We start from the raw sequence: 15,888 nt of genomic DNA on the forward strand, positions 1-15,888 counted from the left end.
CCTGGCCGGGAGGGGCTTGTGTGTGGGAACAGCCCCATGCACAGGGGGAGGGGCCACAGAGTGGTCACTACCTGCCATGGGAAGGACCCACATCCGGACCGTTCCCTCCCTCCCTGTCAGCTGGAGAACTACAGAGCCTTTCAAGGCACCGCGATTTCGAGTGCCTTTAATTTTGATAGAACCTTCTCAGATGCACTAGAAGAGAAACCCTTCCCACGTTCATTGCCACTTAAATGTTCCCTTCTTTCTTTTAATAGCTAGTCACATAAATGTTTTTCAGAAGTTAATAACCCAGAAGGCATCGCCTAGACCCGTGTTAAGGGGAGACCTGTGTTGATGAATCCCCCTTATGGCTAACCAGACACCTAGGGTGTAATTTAGTCCCAAGCGGAGGTGCAAACGCCGAACCCGGGCGGGCTCTCCTCCATGCAGCGCCTGCAATATTTCTCCTCAATTAACGTCCCCAGATGTGTATGGCCACGTTGACGTGGGTAACAAAAATGAGACGTTTGAAAAGTAACAGTAAGTGAAAAGCAATTAATGTCCTTTTGTCACTGAGGAAATTTGCTCTGGTTTTAAATAGAAGTCAGCTTAGGGAAATGAGATTTTGGAGGGCCAGGCAGGGGCGCCCTACTGGAGGACTCTTTATTTGGAAAATGTAGCCATCAGAAAGTGTGGCAGGTCAAGTGACTGCCCCTGGACACCTACCCTGATGGACCCAGGACACCCACCATCATGGACCCTGGACACCCACCATGAAGGACCCAGGACACCCACCATCATGGACCCTGGACACTCACCATCATGGACCCTGGACACCCAACATGGTGGACCCAGGACACCCACCACGTCTGTACCTGGAGTCCCAACCACGACCTTCAGGGGCCGGGGCTTCCTCCCTGGCAAAGGCTCAGGCTGACTCCGTAGCATTGCCCGCTAACCTCACTCGTTCCTTTCCCGGGAGATCCCCAGATTCGTGTGTCTCAAGGCTGAGCCCCTCTCTCATCTATGCTCTGAGTCAACCCCTGATTCTGGCCAGAGCATCAAAGAGGAGACACAGAATCCCACCCAGTCAGTGGACTTACAGGCTCCCCGGGCAGCCCTCTGGGCCCGACTTCTCCATCGTCACCCTATGGGGGAGAAAAGAGGCAGGATTTTAGGGATAAGCCATAAAACCTGGACACGAGAGAGACAATTTTTCCTTCATCCGCGCAGGATTCTTTGGCCTGGGGCTGCTTCAGCATACGCCAGAGTTACTAGTCCCCGTGCCAGCAGGAAAAGCCCGGAGTGTCCCCACTCCCAAAGGCTGCAGGTAAAAGGCGAGGTTTGGGGCTCACAAACCACAGCCCCAATGAGGGGAAAGCTGGGCAGAAAAAAGTCAATGGTTACCTGATAGGTAAAGATACAGATGAAAAATAGCATGGCAGAAACTAGACAGGGATAGATGGTAGATAGGTAGAAAGACAGCGAGATAGAGAGATAGATGATATGTAGATAATAGATAAATAGGTAGAGGATAGATAAATAGGTAGGTAGGTAGCTTGATAAATAGATAATAGACAGGTAGATAGATCATGGATAGATAGATGATAGAGACAAATAGATATAGATAGATTGATAGATAGATAGATAGGTGATAGGTAGATAGAGACATGAATGATAGAAACTAGTGAAGGGAAAGATCCTGAGAGAATCACCAGATGCCCTGGGCCAACCCCAAGGGGCCCTAACGTCTTAAACACAGCCAGGGGAGCAAACCAGGGTGAGTCTTTTCCTTCTGGCTCTACAAGGAAAGCTGCCCTGGCTTGCCTGGCTCACAACCAGGAGCTGCCGGTCCACACCCCGCTTCTCTCCATCAAGGCACTGCCCCCTCCTCCTTCCTTCACCACACACATGCACACACACACCCACACATGCACACAGACACGCTGCAAATGCACGCACACATACCCACTCACAGTGCACGTGTACACACACAGCCCTGCACACGCATGCACACACACACATGCGTGCACCTGCGTGCACCTCCTCATTCCAGAAGCACAGACATCTAGGGGACCCCTCTCCCCTCTCTCATCTTACAGTGGACCGTGCAGGCTGAGGCCCCAACAGGAGACGGTGCCCTGATGGTGCCAGTCCAGGAGCTGTCAGGAGAGGCATGCCCCTCTTTCCCAGGTACTGGGGCTTCTAAACCTGTCCCCCAAATACCCCTAACGCCCGAAGAAACTGTCTAAGTGACTGGGGCGCACGGAGGGAGAGGGGCCGCAGGCTTCCCTGCCACAGCCGGGCTGTGCTTCCGTCTAAGGACATCGCTTAGTCTGCAGCCCCACCGAGACGCGCCTGACAGAACCAGGACTCGGGGCAGAGCCCGCCTGAGCGCCCGACCTAGCCCAGGCCCCGACCTTGGATGGCAGCGTCGCCCCTCGCTCTGTCCACACGCTTCCGTCACCCTGTCCCCACCTCCAGGGCCAAGGAAGGTCGTTTTCCGGACTCTCTGCACCTCACCCCTCGCCCCAGATCCCAAGCTCTGCCACTCGCTGCCTCTGTCTGCCCCTCACTCACACGCGGGGCTTATCGGCTCCCCCAGCATCAAGGCCTGAGATCTGCTTCTACAGGAAGGAAGTCCTGTGCGGCCGTCTGTCCACTCCCATCAACTCCCCTCCCCCCGACGCAGGTGCCGATCACCGCTGCCAGCATCCTGTGCAGTTTCCACCGAGGAGACGGGCAGCAGGTGCGGCCCACACACAGCAGGATACGTACCCTTTCTCCGTCTTCCCCTGGAGGTCCCGGAGGGCCGGAAGGACCAGGGTCGCCCTGGGAAGCCAAGCAGGGTCAGCGTTAGGCACGCGGGCAGACACGCACGGCTGTCTCAAGCCCCCCATTTCGTCTTTCTCTGCTTCTGAGACTGAAAATCCCAACTCCCTCCCAAGACTTCCCCAGAGTCACAGAGGACCCCTTTGGAGACGGGGCCTCCTGGCGTGACGTGCTGCAAAGCGGGCTGGCAGGACTCTCACTCCGGGACTCGGTGTCCTGGAGGAGGGTTGGCTGGACCGGCACCCAGGGACCGGGGGGGCACCCCAGGACACCGAGGCAGGGTCTGAGCTGCACCCTATTGACCTCTCCGTGTGAAGCAGGGGCACACCCCAGCTCCGCACCGCCCCCTGAAAGGGCCACCACTCTGGACTGTGAAGGTCGGCGCTGGTCCACCTGATACCCCTGCAACTTCAGGCCTTGCACACCATCGGTGCTCAATACGTGCTCATCTGTTAGTCTCACAGACTGGCCCTTCCCTCCGGTTTCCCCATGAGTGTCGGAGAACGTGGGCGAAGCAGCTTTGGCTACGGTGCAAGAGCCACTTCTCAGGGCGGCAGAGACATGATGGGTGAACGTTACGACAAAATTAACAGCGTGTGTGTGTGTGCATGTGTGTTCACGTGCACACATGCGTGTGCCTGCATGTCCAGGATATGCCAAAACATGAAAGAGGCATCATCTACATCAAAGAAAACAGGTAAGGGCTGAAAAGATCATCTCATGGGGACACGTGGGACCGGGCAAGGTAACAGGCGGGCCCCCGGCTGCAGCGTGCACCCCGACCCCCATCCGCGGGGCGGCCACGTGGGACCAGCCCACCTGCTGGAGTCGCCCCTTTAATGGTGAGAAGGGTCCTCGGGGGCTCCCAAAAGGGCAGCCACTGGGTTTCCTGAAGGTGCGGAGGGCCCCTTAACAGAGTGGGTTTCCCACGGGAGCTCCACATTCCCTGCCTCTTCCCCTCGAGGGGGCCACTGGCTCTTTCGCCATCAACTGTGGGTGCGAAATCGGCTCTCCTTGGGCTGATCTTCCATCCCCAGGGATGTCACGCCCGAGTCCAAGCCCACTGCCCCACCCCCATGAGGCTCATCAGCGACCACTTTGGAATCAAGTGCCCAACCCCCCAGGAAGCCTAAGGCTGCCAACAGTACCTCCCCCAGCAGCTCCCAGAGAGGAAACACTCACCCGGTGGCCCTTCTCTCCCGGCAGCCCAGCCAGGCCATCGAAGCCGCGGTCACCCTGCGAGGAGGACAGAGGGCAGCTCAGCCCATGCCACACGGCCCCTTCACTTGCCTCGGGCCGCGGTCTATGCAGCGCCTGTGCACCCGGGACCCCAGGACCCCGCGGTGGGGCCCCTGGCCGCCACCCCATCACACATTCCACAGTCTTGGGTCCATATTCCCAACGCGTTTCCCCAAAACACCAACAAAGGCTGCAAACAGAGAGGTGACATCTGTCGCAGAGCCACAGACAGTGGCCTGGAGGGTCCTGAGACCTCAGTGTTTGGGGTCATGGCTGCAAAGTCGGGGTGTGTGTGTGTGTGTGTGTGTGTGAGTGTGCGTGCACCTGCCGTCTTCCTGTGTCTCTTATCACGACACCCTCGGGGCTCAGAGTGCCGCCCGCACACAGCAGGTGCGCCTACCCATCTGGCGGATGGCCCAGCTCCACCCACCCTCAGGCACCCCAGCTCCCCGGCCAGCCCTCCTTCTGCCACCCAGGTGGCCTCCTGGAGTCCAGCTCCCTGCCTCATGGTGTTGCAAGCCATGTGGGGTTGAAGTCAAGAGAAGGCTAGTTCAGGCTTGAATACTTTTGTTGTTGAAAGACGATCATCATCTACTGGGACAGATTCAGGAAGCTTCTCCTCCTCTGTCACCGCACGTCCCTGAAAACCAGGGCCGCTCGTTCGCTCGGGACTCAGAGGAGCACCCGAGGGCCAGTCCAGGCCAGTTACTGGGGGAGCAGGTGCAGTGCCCCGTGGTGGGTTTGGGGACCCCTGAGAACAGCTGCTGTCTCCACTGTGGGCTCCTCGCTGGAGAAAGTCAGCACTTCCCCCAGCACCTTGTACGGGCTTGGACAAACGCTTCCGGGGCCAACAAGGACGGGTGGACCAAGAACAGCGGGAGTTTCAACCCAGATTCGGGGACAGAGGGACGGGCACACCGAACCTCCGCAGCCGGGAGGGGTGGGGCTCCCCTGGGCTCCAGCGGCTGCCCCTGGGGCACACGCACACGCCTCAGCTCCACAGTCACCCACGCGCAGTCTACTCGCTCCCTGCAACTCCGGAGAGCTCAGACACCCCAAATCTAGGCAAGAGGACTTCCTGCCCCGTGGACTTGTGAGTGACCCATGAAATTCACCCCACCAACCCCTGTCTTTGTGTCAACGTGCCAGAGGAGCTGATCCAAAGTGAACCTTCCAACCCCCAAGGTCCCACCCCTGGACGAGAGCAGATGTCCGAGTCATCACGTGTCATCACAACCGTATCCGTCACATAAGCACGTGCCGATGCCGTGGTGACGCTGACCGAGGAACGGGCACCAGGAGGCGGTGGGCAGCACCTACCTTGGGGCCGGTCTGTCCAGGCATCCCTCTTGCTCCGTCGCTGCCAGCTCGCCCCTGGAACGGAGCGGGGCAAACGGTCAGTACAGAGGAGCGGCCGGCTTACCGAGACCTCTGAGTGGTGGCTTCCTGTGACACCAAGCAGAGGTTTCCACAGCCCCGGGGGGCAGGCTGGCCCAGAGGACCCCAATCCGGAGTCCCGGCCGCTGTATGCAGGTTCTGGTCTTCCCAAGCCTCGCCATCCTGAGCCTTGGGGCGGGGCTAACATGCTCACCCCTCTGTGTTGGTGAGGACGTGGCATGCACGAGACGGTGTGACGGGGGGCGACTGAGGGGCCGTGTGGGTCCGTGGGACCCGCTTCACAACCCAGGAGAGAGCCCGCCCCTGACATCTGCACATGTCCCGTCCACCAGCTGACATCAAGGGAAAGCCCAGAGAGCCACAGGGCGAGAGAAAGCATCTGGTTAGTGCGATGGATGGGGAGGAAAGTGAGGCCCAGAGGGGTGGCCTGGCTCTCGAAGGCCATGCAGCCGCCCCCAGGCGGGGTCTGGATGTTGAGCTCGACCCTCCGTGCCTGGGGGCCACTCCCACGGCCATTCCTTCCAGCCGGGGCAGCAGGCCCACGGTCCCCACCTGGGGCTGGAGGACAGGGCCTGGACCTACCAGGGTCCCCGATAAAGGCCACAGTCCCCCAGGAGAGCCTGCCAGGCGTGAGGCCACCTAGATGGGGGCGGGGACCAAGGCAGATGTCCACTCGCTGATAAGGATCGTCAGGCAGCTGAGCATAAAACGCCGGCCTGGATCAATAGCACCTCCTCTCCAGGCCACACGTGCCTGATCCAAGAGGCCTCGCCAGGGGCACCGGGGCTGCGCCGACAGGCAGAAAGGCCTCACAGCACAACCAGGACAGGGAGGGCAGCGCGAAAGCGGCGAGGGTCTGGGGGGGACCCCCAGGAGGCGGCCTGCACACCCCAGGTTAAAGGTTACAAGGAACCGCCAGGAATGAAAAGTCATCTCGGAACATGCACCCGAGCAACGCAGCTCCAGGCCGAACGCAGACATGACCCCGTGAACAGAGGGGCCGACCGGGAGCCTCTCCTCAAATTTCCAAACGCTTTCAGAAATCAAGAGAAATCTGTCAGAAGAGTTGACAGGATTTCACTGCAGGACATTGCGGGCAAACGGCCGGATGCTTCTCTCACGCTGACGGGCTCCACACTGCACAAAGAACTAAAGGGACAGCCCGCCATGCGGCCTTGAGCCCCTCCCGTCCCCTCCTCTCCAGCCTCATTCCTCCAGCACATGCGTATCCACGGCCCTGATGCCAGTGGTCACTGCCACGAGTCACACTACGAACCATTGCTGGCATCTTTCCCTTTTCAGTTTTCACCTCGCCCTGACCGAGAAACCGTTTCCACTGAAACTTGACAATAAGTGTTTACGGAGATACAAAAGACCCTCAAAGAAATAAAATGCTTTTCAGAACCAGATCCAAGATAAACCACCTCACTGTCTACCAAGAACCACTGAATTCCGGCATCAGTGGCCCTTTTAGAATCATCTGTGCACCCCTCTGCCTCGTGCCTGGGTCCCCTCCACGATCTGTGAACCTGCAGCCTTGAGGGGCCAGCATGAGACAGCCGTGCCTGAATGCTGCTCACTCCATCACTTCCCTTGTAACTACAATTAACTCCCGGGACAGAGGCCCTGTAACCACTAAGGAATTATTCATTTTTGCCTTGTATACTTTGCAGCTAAAGCAGGAACTGGCAGCTCAGTGGCCACCCACCATTCCTTGCAGGGGTTCATCTAGGTATAAATACAACACAAGAACGAGTAATTTTTTCATTCAGTAGAAAGATTCACTTGATGAAAAGATCCACTAGTCAGAGTCTGATGTGGGTTAATTAAGATTTCCCAAGCTCGTCTGGATGGTGTTCATTAATTTATATTAGGTTATAAATGCACACTCTCTGTCAGTAGCCACGGTCGTATGGAAGCAAAGCAGTTCCATCCACTAAAATTACAACCCAAACAGAGAATCCAGGAGTCTAGGAGCACAGGTAAGGTGCAGGGGGCCCGAGCAGCCGGCCGGCCATTTCCCTCAAACCAAAGCCATTTCTGGAGAAATGAGGCTGCCCCCAAAGAAAGGATCACTGATCATTTTGTCTTTTCCATACTTGCTCCCAAAGAGCCTGGGAAATTGCTTTAATTAAACATGTTTGTTAAACTATGTTCACATGCTCGGGACAGAGGCTGGGGGCAGGGGCGGGGGAGCTCGCTGCCCCCGTGGACCGAGACCCACCCAGCCTTGGACACAGACACGCCCTCTGAAGGGAGGGGAGCAGCTGGGCCAAGCCTAGCCGGCAAGATGCAACATGATCGGGGCAAACGCACCCCAGATTCCCGCCCCATCCATGGCCCAGCCGCTGTCGCTGAGAACTACTCACCCTTCTTCCAGGCTTTCCTGACGGGCCAGGTGGGCCCTGCAAACCCCGGGGACCCTGTCGGGAACCAGAGGACAAAGGTCAGTAGCGTGTCTGTTTTTCAGAGGGAAAAAGCAAAGCCTGGTCCCCGTGCTCGTCCACCTGGCCCGTGGCTACTGTCCCAGCTGCCAGCACGTGGGCAACGGCAGGACAGGGTGCAGGACCCACTGCCCTGAGTGAGGGCAGGGACCGAAAACAGCCAGCTCGGTCCCCTGCTGCAGACACCACTGCTGTTCCACATCCAGCTTTGCATCAGGTGATGGCAACTCCCACTACTTCCTTGACGAAATGCAGCATTGGGGGCACCGCCTTCCGGGGGGCGCCCCTTCAGACAGAGGAAGGTGAGGGGGGTACGTACCTGAGGCCCCATGTCTCCCGGCTCGCCCTTCAGACCTCCGCTCCCGGGAGGGCCCTGGGGAGACACATCTGGTTAGGGGACGCCCGGCAGGTACCGGCTGTAGGGGTGACTAGGGAAGGGCCGGGAAGCAGAAGGGACACGGGACTGGCCCGTGGGCAGGGCTCCCACAGAGCCCGGCTGGCTGCCTTGGACAGAACCCGAGGGACAAGCAGTAACTTTTCCTTGTTTGCATCTCTTCCCAGGTTTGAGGGAAATCCTGGACCGTGGTGCGCACGAGGGCCAGGAGCTCAGAACACGCTCGCTTCTCTCCAGGGTGGATCTGACCACGGTCTGTCACAGCCCGTAGCCCGGGGCCGTGTGTGGACATCCTCGCCCATTGCAGGGCAAGATCCCCAGATGCTGGGAGGGCACCGACGCAGACCTGGGGCCAGGGGCCAAGCCCACCCCACATGGGGAATGGGGATGGGGGCACCGTGCGCTTCAATCCTCCGGCTCCTTGCAAGCTTCAAGGGCCATGCACACCCCCGGGGGCCCCCTTCACTGTCCCGAGTGTGCCTGGCTGCCCGAGGCTCGTGCAGCAAGGGCCGGGCAGGGGGCTGGAATCGGGGTCTGCCCCACACTGAGGTGGTCTCGACTATAAAGAGGGATGGTGGCCTCAAAAGAAAGAGGCTTGGAGCCCCCCAGGGTCACGAGGTAAAGTCGTAGCCAGTGCAAGTGTGAGGGCTTCCCAGCCCCCAGGGCACCACAGGCCCCACCCGCCCAGGCCCCTCCTGCCCCAAGGTCCCAGTGATGTTAAGTGTGCTCTGACCTGGATAAGCTGGGAGCCTGATGGGCTGGTGGTGGGGTGGGGGGGGAACGGCACCCCACCCCCCAGGCTCCCCCAGGCTCCCCTATGACTACTTACCATGGGGCCAGGTCTCCCAGTAAGACCCATCGGGCCAGCCGGTCCCCTCAACGCCAGCTGCAAGGGAAAACGGGACACGCTGAGAAATGGCTGGTTCACCTGTACCGACAGGTGAGACGGGCCAGGTGGGAAGGGGGGAGGAGGTCACATGGACCCCCAGACCCACTTTCTCCGATCCTCTGGGCTCCCGGCGACAACCACAAACGGAGCGGCAGAGGTGGGGTGGGGGCCGGGGGGGTGCTCACTGCCCGCTTTGGGGATGAGCACTCCACTCACATGGGTGCTCAGAGCCTCTTGCTGACTGCTTCCTTCTCCCCAGCTGGCCTCGCACAGGCAGGGCCTGCCCTCAGCCCTGCGCCCTGCAGAGTAAGCTTGAAAAGCAGCCCCGCTTCCGGGCTGGGTTAGGGTTCCACGAGAGGCACTTCCAGCGACCGGGGAGGTACCGGGGAGCCCTCCTAGGGTGAACTAAGTCATCCCCAGAATGGGCAGCCAGGGAGCCTCAGCCGCCCAGGGCCCCACCTAGATACCTGTCCAGGTGGCTCGCCTCCCAGCTGCCACCACACAGCTCAATCTGCTTTCTTAAAGGGCTTCCTCCACGCCACTCTGAGACTGTCTCCCCTGCATGATGCCATTTTAATTTTGGAAGATTCTGTGTTATAAAATCTTCTTCGGAGCCCATCGCCCACTTGACTTCAGTCAAAACACACACAGATTCAAAGGCCAGCCAGGCCGGCCCGTCAATAAATCCCGTGGCAGGTGATGGGGTTTGTTACCCGCTGATTATATCACAGCGCAATTTGTTCCATAGCAACGACTCAGTACCTGCCGCCCTGTAATTCATTATCCACCCGTTCTATCATTAGCATCTATCCGCTGTGCCAGAGCTACATAAATATTGCCAAACAAGGGACTACTTAGCAGCTTATTGCAATGCGCCATTACGGGCACTCCACTGAAGGGTCACCCACCCCGCCGGGTGGCATTTGCTCTTATCACAGGCAGTCAGCAACCTGGAGCCTCGTCAATTAAAAACACAATTCACTAATCAGCTCATTTGCCAAGAGCAGAGCAGTAATGGGGCAAGTGCTCCTCGGGACCCCCAGGCTGAGCGAGGGGCTTTGGGGACCACGGGCTCTCTCCCCGGGGCGTCGGGCTCGGCCCAGCCCATCAGAGGGAGCCCCTTCCAGGAGTACATGGGGGGTCTCTCCATCCCCAGAGCCCAGGGGAGGGCAGCAGACGGCTGAAGCTGGACGCACGGGGTCAGCAGGTGCCAGAGGGGCTCAGCAGCCAAGTCCTCATCCAGGAACCTGGACCCTCGGTGTGGGCAAGGAACCCCTAAGAAACCTCCCCCACCTTTCCTGGTGCTCACCCGGGTCCCCCAAATGCACAGGGATGACTGGAGCCCCGCAGGCTCCTGACTCTTGCGCAAGCACACCCAAGTCGGCCAGAGGCACTTCCCCTCCAAGCTGGGCTCCGAGCCCCATGGGGCCGGGCTCTGACCCCCCAGCCCCCCGGCCCCAGGCACCACTCACCCGGGCCTGCTGGAGGATGGCTTGAGCTTGGGACTCCTGGGCTGAGACCATGGGTCCTTTGGAGCCCGCATCGCCGCCCCCTCCGAACCGGAACTGTAGGTGTAAGGCTGGGGTCACCAAGGGCACACCGACGTGGTGCCCACTCTGGACCCCAGGGCTGAGGCGGTGCCCATCGGCCTCTCTGGCAACAGCAGAGTCTTGGAGAGTCTAGATGGGCAGCTTCCAGCCCCAAACCCCGTCTCGTTCACACCACCCGACTCTGCCAGCACAGAGCTGCTCCAGCCCCACCGGCCAATTTCAGCCCTGGGGCCACCCGGAGAGCCTCCCTGCAGCCGGGAAGCCCTTTCTGGCACCTGCGGCATCTCACCTGAGACCCCACGGCCCCGACTTATTGCAAGGAAAAGCCCAGGGCCCAGTGCAAACCCCGCACCGAGGCCCAGCAGGGAGGCGGCAGGTCCACGCAGGGTCTCCCGAGCTGCACCCAGCCTCCCGGGCACACGGGCTCACGGAGAAACTGACATGGGCCCAGACCAGCCCTCCACACACTCGCCCTCCCGGCCTGGGCTCCCCGTGAGGACCCGCAAAGTCATGAGCAGGTCAAGTTCAAGGAGGGACCGGCTGGCACGGGGGTCCGAGTGGAGAGGGCAGGTGTGTGGTGACGGAAGCAGACACCACACAGCCTCCCGCAGAGCTGGACTCCGTCCCCTTCGGAGGGGCCAGCCCTGGACGCCGGCAGAGGTGGAGCCCTTGACCCCGGTGTCCACCCTGCCACGTCAGCAGAACAGCCCCAAGGAGCCTGTTTCTACAAGACAGTCGGCCCAGGATGGAGCTAGTCTTCGGCCCGGTGATCGAACCCCTCGGAAACAGCCCAGGGCCCCACTCCCCCGTCGCACCTGGAGCCCCGAGCCCACCCACCCGGCCACCCGCCCCCCTAGCCCCCAAGTCAGGACACTCACCGGCAGCATGAGCATGGTTCCAGGAGGGCCGGGCAGCCCGTCAGCCCCAGGAAGGCCTGGGCGTCCAGGGGGACCCTGTGGACAGAGGGGCCAGGAGAGTGGGTCAGCGCACGGGGCGGAGCTGGGCTGGGACGGGGTGACGGGGCGGAGTCAGGGCCTGCAGGAAACGCACTGCACAAGCACAGAGCAACGCAGGACCCCAGGAAAGGGATGTGCAGACCCCAAGCCCAGAGGAGGGGGCTTCGCTGTGGGCGGAGGACAGGGAGGAGGATGGAGGGAGGCCTGAGCGGATCCAGAGGAATCAGAGACAGAAAGGCTGGAGCTTGCCACGGGGGCGGGGGGTGGAGGGCAGAGGCCACACTGCGGGAGGTGGTTGGGGGCAGGGTGCTGGGGCTTCCACGAGCCCAGGAGCATCCCTGCCAGGTGTCCCACCTGGGCGGGGCAGCCCAAGGACACCTGCGCTGGCTGCTCAGAGGGCCAGCTCGTCCGTGGTCAGCGAGGGGCCCCTCCCCACGCGCCCTCGGCTCTGCGGGTGGGGCAGAGGCCAGACGGAAAGCGTCCACTTGTCTGGACAGACATGCGGGACCGGAGTCGCCAGGAGGACAGTGCACGGGACACCAGTGCTCTCAAGCAATTCAAGGCCCCACCTCTGCACAAACATCATACATACCTCCAGCTCATCCTAACAGCACCCCACCCCCCCATCCCCCACCAACAGAGTCTCTAACTGATCCTGGCCCAAGTCAGGCCTATGTGAACGTAACATGAATAATACGGCTTATTGACAAAAAAGCGTTTTATCGCTCAGCTTCTCACTAACGCAGGCAGACTCCCAACCAGCTTGCGGGGGACGAGGTCTGTCTGGAGACAGATGAAGCTTAGCTCCCCCTCCTCAATGAAAGAGACCAACATCGGCCCCACTGCGAGGGATGCTGGGTCCAGCCCTCGAACCGTGTGTGCAAACACCACCATGGCACGATGCTCCCAGCTCAGACACAGACTGACTCCCCGGCCCAGAAGACCAAGCACCCGGGGGGGCCATCCCGGAATGACCCAGAAGGGTGTGCACTGCCTGGGCCGGAACTAACACCATCTTTTCTTCAGTGGTTATGTTTACTCCAGGACCGATCCCCGTTCTTGTGAAATGTGGTATAACACAGATTCACACAAAGGGAAAAGGGAAAGTTCCCTCTCGTTCCTCCAGAAGTAACCAGGGCTAAAATCCTGTACGTGTCCAGAGAGGCCAGAAGCACAGGCACCGAACACCCGATGTGTATCACGTCCGTTAGTCTAGGGGTGCGTGGCCAGGGAGGCGGTTTTCCTCCTTTTTCACGAGGTCATCTTGTCCATATTGTTCTGCAATTGGCCCTTTTCCTCTGCTGCACATCGTGGCCTATTTATGAGCTTGGCCGCATTCATTTTAATGGCCACACATTGCAGACTCATCATTTATTTAATCCGTCCCCCTCTGATGCACGTTTAGGTCATTTCCAGTTTTCATTAGAACACAGGCTGCCGTGATGAGTCTTCAGGCATCTTTCTTTCTTTCTAATTTTTTTCTGGCCACGCTGCACGGCATGCGGGAATTAGTTCCCTGACCAGGGATCGAACCCGGGCTCGTGGCAGTGAGAGCACGGAGTTCTAACCACTGGACCACCGGGGAATTCCCAGGCATCTTTCTTAGGTGGGTCCTCAGAAGCAGAACTGCTGGGTTAAAGGATTCCCGTTCCCCTTTTTGCTAATGGATACAGCCAAATGGTCCTTGCCTGCCATTTCAGAAAAAAAAAATTCTCAGAAAATAAAACTTGCTTAAAAAAGAAAAATCCAGAACGTGTTTTGCCACCCAGATTTCCTCCTGGAAATCCAATGCTGATAGCTGTTCACAGCTGAGCTTGCTGCTGCTGAGTCGATCCCAAATCAAACCCCCAATTCAAAGCTTAGGGTCCGTGTCTCCCAGGGACAAGATGCCGTCCATGTTGTGTCCACGTGGTGAGCGCGTGCCTGTGTGTGTGTGTGTGTGTGTAGCACTGGAAACCAGGAAGCATACTGGGGCGGCCCCTCATCCACTGTTTCCACTTTCAAAGACCCTCCTCCTGCTCTTTTTAAGCCATGGGGGCTGAAAATTCAACCTCAGGGGCCCAAAAGCTATTTCACCCTCACGCTGGCAGGCTTCAATTACACCCAGCGTGATTCCCAAGAGCGTAGGCATAGATGGACAAGGAAAACCTGGAAACCCTGTGAGAAAGAGAAGGTTCGCAGGAGAAAACCACCCCGTGAATCCTTCTGACACTTTAAAACGTCAGTCCCGCGTGTCCCCTCGCCCGCACCTGTATTTACCACGGCTTGAAAAAATCGTCAGCCGAGCTTTGCCAGGCACTGAGGTCTGTAACTCAAAGACTTTGTCCCCTGAGCCAAAAGATGGGGCTACATCACAGCCGCCTTCCCACCCTTCAGGACACCAAACGCATGCTCATGACGTGGCTCACTCTGTCCACGGCCTGCCAGACACGGGGCATGCTCCAGCCACCAGGCTCAAAGCGAAATAAGAAAAGTCACCCGGCCTTTGTGTGTTTTCTGATCAGTGGCCTAAGTTGGTCAGACGGAAATGTTTTAAAGCACTGGCACCGCAGGGCTGGTCACACATAGACCAGCTAAAGAAACAAGGCACCCCTTCCACGTTTAACAGAGGGTTTTCCTGAGGCCGTCCTGGCGTCATTCTGGCACGGAGATGAGGGGACAGAGAGCTCAGACCCTTTGAAAGTGGCTGTAGACTCAGGCCCCAGGCTGAACCCAGGAGCCCGGGGTTCAGCACCAGCTGCAAAGCCGAGCTGCTTCTCATAATAAAAGCAGCAGGGTCGGGGAGGGAGCTGCAAAGACCAGGGGAGTCTTTATGCTGAGATATTTTTGCTTCTGCTCTTAGAAAGACCCAGAAAAGGAGAGGAACACGCACCAATCCTCAGATCCTCAATATCAGTGGTTTTTTTTTTTTTTCAGGCCAGCTCCTGTGCAATTACAGCTTGGGAGAGGCCAGAGAAGTTCTTAGGGGTCAGCTCCTGCTCTAGATCTGAAAACTACAGATCTACTACATCTGGCTACACCTGCGGCTGGGTCCAGAGCCCTGGGGGAAGCTGGCACCATGCATGCTCCCATCCTACCAGGAGCCTCAGCTGGCCCTGCAGCAGGAGGGGGCCGGGAAGTCCCAGCGGAGCTCACTGAGGTCTTCTGAGCCCGGGAAGCCCGACAGGCCTGGAGGGACGCACTGAGGTGTTTCTATCGATACTTTCAGCCTTGTCCCAGCTCAAAAGGTCCCCCCCATGTGCTCCCTAATATGAAAAAGGGTCTTTCTGGCCTCTAGGGGGTTCAACAGGTTAACAAGACGACTCAGGTGGCCCCGGCTCAATCCTAGTGATGCCTCATTGATAGCACCGGAGGGGGGACGACCAGGTCACAGAGAGGACGTGGCCCCAACACACCCAGGGAAGGCCTGTGTCACTGTAGCTTGTGGCCAGGACATCACAGGGATACCTGGCTGTGTGGAACAGATGAGTAACCAGGTGTCCCAGGTTGGATGGCCCCATAAAAGATGTCCTGGGCACACAGGGGAACTGGAGGGCGGAGCCGCCTGTCCTGCCCCCAGAAGGCAGGAGATGGTCGGACAACCTTGCCTTGCGGGCATCGGCGGTCACTCACCACGGCCTCTGCGAAGCTAAAAGCTTCCTATGGGCCTCAGTGGACTCTGCCTCTCAGCCAAGTTGCAGGGACCCAGCCTGTGTCCATTCCCCTGGCCCTGAGTGTAAATCCAGCCAGCCGGGGGGGCAGGTGGTGACATAGCTGGGCATCGTCCCAGCTGGCCCTGGGGAGCAATGCAGGCACCTGTGACTCACGCTCTCCGTGGGTGTAATAACGGGGGTTCTTACAAGCCTTTTAAAGGACAGAAAAGACCCTCAAGCAAAATCCCAAAAGGATGCCCAACCCTTGAAACCTAAAGAGGTGGGGGGGAGGGGTTGAGGTCTCAACAACTGAGAGAAGGGGCTGGAGAAGCTGTGCCCATGGCAGCGTCATTACCAGGCTGCGTGGACATGATATAGGGTCATTGACCCTGCTGCTCTCTGGCCCCGAGGGTATCAAGTGCACCCCGATTCTGCAGGGAGGGAGGCACCCCCACAGGAAAGGGGGCGACCTTCCCTACGTCTAAGACAGAAGACGTGTGCTATGGCCAGCTGTCCTCTCTCACTGACATCTGGACTCAGTCACACCCCGGGGTCCATCTGAGGATGGCTCT

General features: G+C 59.0%; 1 protein-coding gene across 1 annotated transcript in view; it reads right to left on the bottom strand.

Moving 5' to 3' along the window:
• COL5A1 (collagen type V alpha 1 chain) overlaps positions 1 to 15,888 on the bottom strand; it is a 167,692-nt gene that overhangs the window by 64,596 nt on the left and 87,208 nt on the right. The window contains 9 exon segments of the mRNA XM_036854371.1: positions 1,086 to 1,130; positions 2,761 to 2,814; positions 3,997 to 4,050; positions 5,374 to 5,427; positions 7,821 to 7,874; positions 8,215 to 8,268; positions 9,119 to 9,175; positions 10,651 to 10,743; positions 11,607 to 11,681. Of these exon segments, the coding sequence (XP_036710266.1) occupies positions 1,086 to 1,130; positions 2,761 to 2,814; positions 3,997 to 4,050; positions 5,374 to 5,427; positions 7,821 to 7,874; positions 8,215 to 8,268; positions 9,119 to 9,175; positions 10,651 to 10,743; positions 11,607 to 11,681 (540 nt within the window).

Source organism: Balaenoptera musculus, chromosome 6 (genome assembly GCF_009873245.2).
Source record: "Balaenoptera musculus isolate JJ_BM4_2016_0621 chromosome 6, mBalMus1.pri.v3, whole genome shotgun sequence".
Lineage (NCBI taxonomy): Eukaryota > Metazoa > Chordata > Mammalia > Artiodactyla > Balaenopteridae > Balaenoptera > Balaenoptera musculus.